The sequence below is a fragment of the Theropithecus gelada genome, chromosome 14 (assembly GCF_003255815.1).
Source record: "Theropithecus gelada isolate Dixy chromosome 14, Tgel_1.0, whole genome shotgun sequence".
NCBI classification, from domain to species: domain Eukaryota; kingdom Metazoa; phylum Chordata; class Mammalia; order Primates; family Cercopithecidae; genus Theropithecus; species Theropithecus gelada.
In genome coordinates, this window is record NC_037682.1 from 37,137,827 (window position 1) to 37,149,911 (window position 12,085).

A 12,085-nucleotide genomic window follows, 5' to 3' on the forward strand; every position below is an offset into this window, starting at 1 on the left:
CAAAGATCTTTGAATATTCTGTTTTCAACACCTCAATTCTCTCTCTTGCCAGATCATCCCTCCCTCTTTCACCTAGCTAACAATCATTGATCTTTCAGGTTCTAACTTGAATTCACATACTCTGGAAGTCTTCCTAGAAGTTCTAAACTAGATTAGATCCTGATATCATATTCCTTAGATCTACTCATTCATAGCCATGATCACAATTTTAATTAAATAACTAGGTGTAAAATTATCTGTTTTCTATCTAATTTCTATCTAATTTCTGCTTACATTGTAAACTCTATGAAGGCATAGCTATAGGTCTTAATCCCTCTGGAACCGTCAGAACTAGCAGATTGCCTGAAAAGTAGATAGTACAATACAAGTTTATGGAATAAACATATATTCCTCAAGCCTTGGGACTATGTTTGGTAGACTAGAGTCAAGTTTTACCTCCTCAAACAAACAGCTTCAGCTTACAAGGCTAACATCTCTTGAGCAAAGGTTATATTTAATAATATTAAATGGGGCAAAATACAATATCCTGTTTTAGTAATGTTTGTGTTACCAAAAATAATGAACAGGTAACAGATCATCATCAATAGTTCAAAACGGTCTAGTTAATTTTTGCAAGATATCTTTTTTCATGCTTGTTTATATTTGTGAAAATTCTTTCACTTTTGACAGTGTATGACAGAACTGACCTCCCATGGTTAGTAAGATTAATAACAACTGTGTCTCATAGCTAATCCTAAAAGTCTAAATTTTAGGTTGATAGGGCTGTTTAAGATCATGTATTCTTTTATAAGACTTTTAAACTGGCCTTAGGGTCAAAATGCCTGGGTTTCAGTCTTGACTCTGTTCAACAATGTGACTAAATTGCTTCTTGAATAACATTGTAGTGGTGTAGAAAGAATACAAGCAGCAAACCTGATGCTGAGTTCTAGACTTGCCATTGCTCTGGCTTCCTGTGTAAATATGACCGAAAATTTAAAATGGCAGCTTAAAAGAAAGAGAAGGAAAATGATAAACTTCATGTGCTAGAAAATAAGACTACACAACTTAGATAATGTGGGTAGTTTAGAATATATCATATCATATGAATAAATAGTTTTATAACTCTCTAATTATATTACTATGTTAGCTGGCTTCCCTCTTTTTGCTCCACAGTAATATAATTTGTTTGTTTAATCTTTTCTGAAAACAAAAAAAAACAATGGAAGTTCAAATAGTATAAATAACTAAAAGTAGTCCCCAAGGAGATGGCAGAATACAGAAAACCTAACTCTTCTTACCAAATGTAAGTTAGAACCCTGATTGAAGACTGTGGAGTGAGTTAGGAAAAAGGTTAAGAATGTTCCACTCACACCCATTGCCTCAGAGACACAAGAGAGCACCAGAAGGAACCTATTCCTTGATGTATATACTCTGTTCACAAAGAAAACATGGAAATGGGCCGGGCGCGGTGGCTCAAGCCTGTAATCCTAGCACTTTGGGAGGCCGAGACGGGCGGATCACGAGGTCAGGAGATCGAGACCATCCTGGCTAACACGGTGAAACCCCGTCTCTACTAAAAAATACAAAAAACTAGCCAGGCGACGTGGCTGGCGCCTGTAGTCCCAACTACTCGGGAGGCTGAGGCAGGAGAATAGCGTAAACCCGGGAGGTGGAGCTTGCAGTGAGCTGAGATCCGGCCACTGCACTCCAGTCTGGGCGACAGAGCGAGACTCCGTCTCAAAAAAAAAAAAAAAAAGAAAACATGGAAATGAAACGATAACAGAAGAAATAAAAATAATTTGGCAGAAAGGAGAAAGTCAACAAATTAAATAAGAAAAGATTTTAAGCAAAGATAACTTCTAAATAGCGGAATTAAAACTTGAACAATATTGACAGTAAAAACCATAAACAACACTACAGAAAATAAAATCCTTAACCCAGAGAATAATCTCAAAGAGATTTTGCAGAATACTGCAGTAAAGTGAAAATAGCTGAAAACACTAAGAGATAAAAACACATGCAGGATAGATAATATATATCTAACCAACAAATAATGAAGGCTCACAGTGCAGAAAACATAAATAACGGTAGAGAGGTTACTAAAACAAAAAGTCATCTTTGTAGACGAAAGACCTGATCCACAGGACAAAAACTGTTCATGGAGTATACAGAAAATTAACTAAAAGTGACCAATCAGTAATATTTCTTAGTACTATTTATAAATATCAAAAATTTTCAAAGAACTGTATCTAATAAGCATCCAGCCTGGGGGTGAAAAGAACAAGTGAGAAACAGATTTCCAAGAAACAGAACAAAAAAAAAAAAAAAAAACTGGGTTGACCTCAGACTTCTCCACAATACTACAACCAGAAGAACATAAGTGATATCAATAAAATTCTCCAAATTCTATACTCTATCAAGTTATTGCAAATGTAAGAAGGCATGAAAAACACTGTTTTCTCAGGTAAACAAAAGCTCAGATGTATCCTTTCTGCATGTTTACAGAAAAACTACTTAAAGATGTAATCAATTGACCGAGACATGAACCCACATAAGGAATGCAAAATGGAACTGAAAGTATTATAAAACAGCTAGTAGGCTCATTGAAATAAATTAAAATGGCCTAACTATAAAGAATTATTTTAGATAATACAGCCAAAAATGTAAATGCTAACTAACAGTTATCATAAGAGTAGACATTAATATCTAAATCCCAAGATAGCATTTAAAGAGCCAAGAAGTAGGGTAGCAGAAGAAGAAGAAAAACAAATAAAGGAGTATTACTTTATCACCTTACATGACGGTGGTTAATCAATAAATATTATTTTAAAAGCATACTTAAAAAAGTATTTAAATACTTTTTATCTTAAAAAATACTAAAGTCAGTGATGAGTAAATTAAAAAAATAAAAGGAATGTCATTAAATCACTAGTGAAGAGGTAAAATCAAATATATATAATGGACATAAGAAATTATAAAAGTTCAATAAAACACAAAAACTAAAAATACAAAAGAAGGTAACAGCGGTGTATCCTGATATAATTACCCTTTTACAGAAAACACACTCAGATTTGTTTGCCCAAAACACATCGGATATTTGCTGCTTATTAAATCATCAACAATATGAATATAGATAAGAGTATATAAGAATTAGGGTTTTAATAAATTAAGTTACAATTATATAATAAAAATACCCTACAATCAATAAAATCGTGTTTTAAAATAATTTAATTAAAGAGGAATGTGCTGATAATATATAAGTAGACTCCATTTAGCAAAATATATATACATGTGTCATATATGAACATATATGCATAGATAACCAAAGTAATTAGAAGGAAGTATTCCAACTTGTTTACATTAGTGTTACTTCTATGAATTATTTTAAATTTTTTCTCAGTACTTTCCTGTATTTTATAATTTTAATTTAGAAAAAAATTAACTAAGAAACACAAGATACCAGATTAAGTGGAAAGATATATCAGGCTTCTGGATTGTGATACAGAATAAAGATGTCATTTCTTTATTAGGCAGTTACGCATTTAATACAATTAATCAAAATGGATTTTAAACTTTGCCATGATATTCTAACATTTTACAGGTACAAAAAGTGAAAGTGCCCCAAAAAAATTCAAACAGGAAGGAGTATACATAATGAAATACTGACAATCAGAAACATGGAATGAAATACACAAAATCACTAACCCTGATTACCTAAAGTGGTAGAATTATGGGTGAGTTTATATTTTTCTATTATAAATTTACCCCAGTACACATAGCTTCTTTTATGAAATGTTGAAAATAACAGCTTATTATCTTTTTAGAAACCACTTAAAATTATAGTAAAATGATGGAATGCTTTTTATTTTCTTTATACATATCTATATTCTGTAAACTTAGTATACATAGTATGTATTATTCCTAAATTCAGAAGATAAAAAACTTTGGTTTTTAAAATTGTCTTCCAATATCCATCTTCCACTACATTAAAAAGTCAACCAACACCTCACTGCTCCAATTTAAATGTGTTTCCTCTTATACAGTCTTCAGAGGCAATAGCAAAAAGTTTCAGTCTTCAAACAACAGGTGATCTGACATGTCATCTTTTCTGAAAGAGCTAAAATGGGTTAGCCTAAGACTCAGCCTTCCCATGAATTGCTCAGTTTTCTGTAAAAATGTTAGTTTCTATTTCTGACTTAGTTTTGACAGAGTAAAGGACAAGGGATTTTTTTTAAGAGAAACTTAACTCCTCTTTTAGAATAATAGCAAAATAAATAAAAGAAAAAAATTACTATATTTCTTCAAAAGGTGTTTACTTTAAAATGACGAAATGTTTCATTGTGTGCTCTGCTACAGGTTGCAATTACATAAATACTTTTACGAAGATATGTAATCTATCTATCTACCCTTTCAACCAGCTATCCATCTATCCATTATTCCCAGAAATACTCCCAAACACAAATGTGTGTTTTTCTCTCTCATGCATACTTTATTTTACTACTATATATGTGGATATGAACAAATTATATATATAGCATTACTCTGAATTTTCTATTTTGCATAAATATGCAGAGATGTAATCATAAAATCTCTGGTTTTTCTTAATCATTGTTTTCTCTTTCCCTGAACGTCCCTCAATTGTTAATCCTGTCTTTCTCAAGTTCTCCATGATTATATACACACAAGCAATGTATGTATAAAGTTTGTAGGAAATGTAAAAACATGTTTCCTTAGATATTCTTTTACTTAGATGGAATAGATTCTAGGCAGATTATGTGCTTTATATTAAAAGATGTCCACCCAAATTAGATGAAAGTATCTTTTTCTGCATATCCTCACTAGCAAAATTATGCTTTTTAGTGTATTGCACCATTATTATTTTGATTGCTCTCATTATTGCTACTGAATTGGAGCATCCTTTCAGTTTAATCTTCTATGAATCACCCTTCTGTATGTTTTGTTGTCTTCGCTCTAGTTTTGTAAGAACTTATCCTATATAATAGATATCAATCTTTTTCCTATCTTCTATATTACTAACATTTATTTTTCAAATTAGCTGTTAGAAATTAGCAAACTATTCTTGCTTTATGTTTTTTAAAATTACATAAACATATTTACAGATTTATGATTTCTAGTCTTAAGAAGTTTCTCACTCCTAGATTGTGTATATAGTCTCTCCAATTTTCTCATAGAACTTGTATATTCAAATTTTCACAAATTTTTTACACCATCTAGAAGTTATTCTTGAATCCAAATTTTAATATGGGTCAATTTTATTTTCCTCAAATCTGACAGGCATTGTAACAGCATCATTTTTTAATAATGCACCATTTTCTCAATAAATTAAAATATTTTTATCTTCAATTAAATGCCTTTATTTAGCAGAATCAATTTTTGGATTATTTCCTCCACTAATCCACTTGCCTATTCTTGTATCAATATTGTATTGATTCATTACAGTGATTTTATCGTGTAATCTTACATCTAGTAAGGCAGGTTTCCTCTTACTTTTTAATTAAAAAAACATCTTGTCACTTTTTGCCCCATATAAACTAAGGATCACATCATCCAAATTTAATGAACAAAGTAATTTACATGTACAATACATGTATATATGAATTTTGGGAGTATTAGCTCTTTTTATTTGTATTCTTTCTGATCTGTCTATCCATCCATGCATTCATGCATCCATCCATCCATCTTGAGACAGGATCTTGCTCTGTCACCAAGGTTGGAGTGCAATGGCGTGACTAGGGCCCACTGCAATCTCAACCTCCTGAGTCCCACCACAGCCTCCTGAGTACCTGGGACTACAGGTGCGCATCACCATTTCTCTGTAAGAAACAGTGTCTCACTATGTTGCCAGGACTGGTCTCTTAACTCCTGGGCTCAAGAGATCCTCTGGCTTTGGCCTCACAAAGTGGTGGGGTTGCAGGCATGATCCTCTTCACTCCATCCTCTTTTTATAATATTAATTCTCTCTACCTCAAATATGTCTTCCCTTTTGTTCAAATCTTCTTGTATGCCCTTCAAAAAATTATAGTTTTCCCACTTGGAAGTGTGCTTTTTGTTAAATTTATTACTAAATATTTTATATAATTTTAGGTGCTTTTGTGAATAGAATACTTTTTCCCATTTCCCTTTCTAGGTACTGCTGGGGCTCAGAAAGCAATAGCCCCAAGTGAAAGCCTAAGAAGCAGCCTCAGAAGCAAAGTTAGCTTCTGACCACCTCTTTCCCTCCTGTCTCTCATTTTCCTCAGAGACAAGCCACACTAGAATCCCTCTTCCCCAACGTGGGTCGTAGAAACCAGAATCCCTTTCCTCCAAAGCCAGATTTAAAGCATAAAATATTATTCTAACCTCCCCCATAGAAACCAGAACCTTTTTTCTCCAAAGCCAGCTTCAAAGCCTAAAATACTACTCTAACTTCCCCTACTTCTTTCTGTGTAACAGAATAGATGACCCTAAAGAAATTAAGACCCTCATTCCACAGGAGTCCTACCTTCATACCCAGGAGAAAGGAATGATGCATAGAGAGACCTTATTGAGTTCCCCCAACTCAGCCAGTTAGTGTTAGACCATATATCCTTTTTGTCCAATCATAGCTCTACATGCTCTCCATACTTTATTGAATTTAAACATAAAAAATGGATAGTTCTCGCTATATCTTTGCATCTTCTTTCTGAAGGACCCTGTGCCATGTAAAACTATGATCAAATAAATTTGTTATTCTTTTCTCTTGTCAACCTCTCTTTGTTATAGGGGTATCAGCTGTGACCCTTATAATAGAAAGGAAAGGGCTGACTTTCTTGTTGTCCCTAGAGTTCTTCTATTCTGAATAGAGTTTTAAATTTTTAGCTAAACATCATCTTATTAATTTTATAAGTATTGGGGGTTTTTAACTATTCAGTAAATCATTATAAGGAGAATATTCTAATTAGACTTTGTCAGATCTTGAAAAAATATTGAGAAATATTATTTATAGAAGTTAAATCCTATTTACATCCTAATTTTGTCTTAAATAGTTATAGTACTTCACACTTTAGGAAAATACTGCTTGTCCTTGATTGAGAATATTTTACATTTAAGTAGTTTCCTTAAATGAAATTTTAATAAGAATAGCTAGTTGATTATTGTCATGCTTATCAATCTATCATTGATTAACCACCTGACATGGAACATTCCATCTTCATGAAATAAACTTCATTAGGCCATAGGTATTACTATTTTAATTAAATGAAAGGTGAATTAGACATACTAGTATTTCCTTTCCAATTTTTATATTTCTGTACTTCAGCAAACTTAGACATTTTTCCTTTTTATACTATCTCGATCAAGATTTGGTATTAGGCCAGGCATGGTGGCTCATGCCTATAATCCCAGTCCTTTGGGAGGCTGAGGTGGGATGATCACTTGAGCTCAGGAGTTTAAGACCAGCCTGAGCAACATAGGGAGACCTCATCTCTACTAAAAATAAAAAATTAGACAAGTGCATACCTGTAGTCTCAGCTACTTGAGAGGCTGAGGCAGAAGGGTCAGGAAGCAGAGGCTGCAGTAAGCTATGATGGCATCACTGCACTCCAGCCTGGGCAAAACAGTGAAAACTTGTCTCCAATAAAAAAAAAAAAGATGGGTATTAAAATTATGCTAGATTCATAATATTAACGGAAATAATTTTCCAAATTTACCATGGTCAGGATTAGTGTAAAAGGCATTGCTATTTCCTCTTTTTTTTTTTTTTTTTAAGAATTAAATAACTGCAAATCCATTTGGTCAGGGTGTTTTTTTCTATATACTTCAGCTACCTTCTGATTTCTATTATGGTGATGACATTCAAATTTTATAACTATTAATCAAGTTTTAATAATTTATATTTTGTTAGGATATCATTCATTTCATCTAGGTTTTGCAAGTTACCAGAGAGTTGCAGTTTTATTATCTTATGATGAACTTATCTTGTATCTATGGTTGGTCTTCCTTCTCAATCTTAATCACACGTTTTAGCTCTAGAAATCAGGCTCAAAAGTGATTTTGCTATTTTCAAAGACTGATCTCTTGCGATTTCTTTATCCTTTCAATTTTTTTCTTTTTTTTTTTTTTTTTTTTTTGTTTATAGTTTCCTTGATTCTAGCTTTTATCTGTATTAATTCCTTCTTCACGGCTTACTCTGATCTGCTTCCTTTTTCTTATCTAATTTATTTTGTTTGACAAAGAAATCATTTTGTCAATGAAGTAAAAAAAGTCTCAAGATTTGAGCCAAAGCAGTAATATTTAATAAAATGAGATTGTGAGGCTAGGGATTAGAATACATGTCCCAGGTCTGTCCCCATAAAGTCACTTATGCCTTCTAGCAAATCACTTCATCTATCTGGCTAATAGTTTCCACATCTATAAACTAAAAAGAATATACAGCCTGATAGTTCCTGTTAGGTTAAAAAAAATTACACATGGTAAAATTTATAAACTTTAAGCTACATTTGAGAAAGTGGAGTGTTTAAAGGAATAAGAGCCATTGAAATCACTGGATTGGGAATCATTGCCTTAAGAAACAACAATATCTTAGGAAAATTCAGTTTTTCTATGACAGTAAAATATGACTGGCCCTCTTTATCTGTGGATCCCACATCAATTGATTCAACTAACTGCAGATCATAAAAAAAGATAGGTGCATCTGTACTGAACATGTACAAAACTTTTTTCCTTGTCATTATTCCCTAAACAATAAAGCATAACAACTGTTTAAACAGTATTTACTTTGTATTAGGTAAGTAACTTAGAGATGATTTGAAGTATATGGGAGGATGTGTGTAGGTTATATGCAAATACTGCACCATTTTATATAAGGGAATTGAGCATCCATGGATTTTGGTATCCACTTGTCCTCAAGTACAAAGGGACTGCTGTATAAAAGAGGTCTATACTTCATGCATGTTCACATCATAACCAAGTGAAATCATACAATGTTTCACAAATATGAATGCTCTAATAAAACATCTTATTAAAGAAGGTACATCTAAGTTACACTGCAGAAGACAGATAGATTTAAAATATTAAAAATTAGTACCATGTAATTAAACCACATCTTCATATTATTCTTGGAAGAAATGAAATAATCTGGGGTCAAATGGTAGGCTTCAGGGACTCCATAAATTCTGTGATCTTGCAAACAAAAGCTTATGTGTATTTATTTATAGTTTTATGGGGAGAGTTAATCACATTCATTAGATTTGCAAAGAGTTTGGGACCAGAAAGAGACTGTAAATACTATTCTAGATGACGAATTAAACTTTCTATTCTTAGTGTCTAATTAAACTTTTCCATGGTCATATTTTTGGAACTTCACCAAAGAGACCATTTTGCTGTTGAATAGCTACAACTAGTAAAAACTCTAGTCCACATCAAGTCAAAACTTCAACTTTTGATGGGAACTATAGCTCACATCAACTCAAAATTACCTCTCAAATTCCCATCTATTTTCTTGACTCCAGTCTCTGATGAATGACAGAATAAAACAATTTCCCATTCCTGAAAACAGTCCTTTATGTATTTGGAGAGACCCATCTTAGCTCCAAGATATTTTTCTCTTTTAAAATGATGGCTTTAAACAACAAATCATGTAAACTCTACTCCCTAATTCAAAATGTTTCTTTAAAGGCAGATGGTTTTACCACTCATTCATGTAATATTTTATATTTTTAAGAAGTTCTTTAGTTATACATCACTTTTTCTGATAGAAGGGTGGATCACTCTAGATTTATTTGTGAATTTCGGAAAATTCAAAGCAAACAAGTATATTATGTTGATGTATATGTCCCCATGAGTTCTACAGAATTCTCACATACTTATTTACTCTGCTAAATTCTTAGAAATAAACTCATAAAAATGTTTAAAAATTATTTTTTGACTATGAGTTATTGTCAAAATATTATTTGTGGATGGATTCCAAAACATTTTCAGTCTTGTAAGTGGAAGACATTTTTGTATTTCTTTTTATGGATTCAGAAAGGATAACTGAAAAATAGCATTACTTTAAGTGGCACTAAAAATATCACTTACATTAATTATTTTTGGGGAAAAAAATTGAGAAAATATTTAATGGAGTAAAATATAGCCCATGCAAAGCAGAACAAACTCCAAAGTGGTAAGCCAAGCTCTGTAAAACTAAGAACGAAAATCAAATAAATATGCAACAGTATTACTTACGGATACAACTCTGAAAGATGTTCAGCTAATGCATAAGCTGTCGGGTCTCTGTCCAAGGCATACAAAACAATATCTGACTCCTTCTGTAGAATGGCTTTTGTGTGCCCTCCCGAACCAAATGTCATATCTAGAAAAATCTAGCAAACACAGAAAAAGAAAATTACAACTTAGCATAAACAAAACTTATTCTTGACAACTATCTCAATTTCTAGAAGCACACAATGATTTTCAGAGTTGACAGTAAATAGGAAAATAATTACAATGGTTTTGCCTATGGTTGAATTTGTTATATGTGAGATCTGGCTCAATTATGAGTGATCAGTCTAAAAGAACTGATCAGACTATCAGTAAAATAACCTCTGACACAGACTGGCTAATTCAAGACAAATTTATATTTCTCTCTATAAGGTCAAACTGGTCACACTGTTGTGCCCCCAGCTCTTTAATACTTTCCAGCATCCAGCTGGTAATAACATTTTCAATAGTTTCTCATTTCGAGATGGCTTACAATTAGTGTGGCTCATTTTATCTCAATTTCTCTTAATGCTTTCTATGAAAATGATACTCAAGAAGAGAAAAGACAGAGAGATAGAGAGAATAAACATCCATAATAATAAATAGGCACAGGACAAATCAGATAAAATCTTGAAAACTGACAAACTTACAGATTATATCTGTAATAACAAAATAACAAATATGAACTGAGAAGAAAAAAAAAAGCTTTTCAAGTCAAAACACGTAGGGTAAATTATAGGTTTGACATGAAGTATTTATGTCTCTGGGATCGTTACTTAAAGCTGCAAAATTCCAGTGTCTTTAGCATTTAAAAAGAAAATGAAGAAGAAAAGAAGATACTATCACCACCTGCCTAATTGGTAAGGTAACATATCATTTCTTGTGTAAATCAAAATACTTTTAAGAGTGAAACATTTGCCAGTAATAATTTTGCCAGGACAACAGGATAGGATGTACTTGAGTACATATCACTCAATGCTTGGCTCATTCCAGATATATAGTATGGTTAATTGAATCTGAATCTATTTATTGGCTATTTGGCCACACTCCAAAGAGAAAAGTCATGTCACAGTTGAGCAAGAAACCAGACCTGGATTATAAGAAATACATGTGTGTACTAGTTAGTTGATTGTGACTAGTTTGCAACTCAAGACATTCTCCACATATTCCCTTCAAGTTATGCTCTTAGTTTAATGGGACCTTTCAGCAAACTTCATTGGTGTTATGAAAATAAAAACAATTACTCTAATAATATTGACTACAATGACGAATAACATAAGTCTATTGGCTAGATTTAAAAATACCTAAACATACAATTTTCTTAAAGTTCATGTGCATAGTACATAAGAAGGGAAATTCCTGTCATAGATTTGAATATATTTCCCTGCTCTGAATGTTTCCACTTATTTCAGGGACAGTGATCGGAAACTGGGCACGCAATTATGCTTTGATTTTTTGGCTCCTATCTACCATGCTGAGTCCCATCCTCTGATCATGTCCTCATAAAAGTTAGCCTGCTATTGAAAGAATAACATGGAAGAAATCTTCTGATCAAAATTAGAGGATGGACATAAAATAGAAAAAGATGTAAATGTGGTAAAAATGTACAAGCATTGCTTTTTAACACAAATGTTTTAGTGTGACTTAACTTTGTACTTCTATCGCTGTCACCATAAAAGGCATGGCTAAATATATTTTTCACCATTTTAAACAATATCTTTTTATTTTTAGAAACACTTAAATCTCAAGATGAAATAATTTCCTTTGCCAGTAACTTATCTTATACATCTATGAATTGGTAAAATCTTCCACTATACATTACATCAATTTAAAAATTTTAAGAAGTTCAACATAATTTAACCGAAGAATTTTTTCCCAGGCAAAATTA

The 12,085-nt window shown here is 32.3% G+C and overlaps 1 protein-coding gene across 2 annotated transcripts in view; it reads right to left on the bottom strand.

Annotated features, from left to right (window-relative positions):
- Nucleotides 1–12,085, bottom strand: part of METTL15 (methyltransferase like 15) — a 223,070-nt gene that overhangs the window by 105,607 nt on the left and 105,378 nt on the right. For both annotated transcript variants that reach the window (XM_025357718.1, XM_025357717.1), the window contains exon 4: nucleotides 10,183–10,319. In XM_025357718.1, coding sequence (XP_025213503.1) covers nucleotides 10,183–10,319 — 137 coding nt within the window. The remainder of the gene's footprint in view (nucleotides 1–10,182; nucleotides 10,320–12,085) is intronic.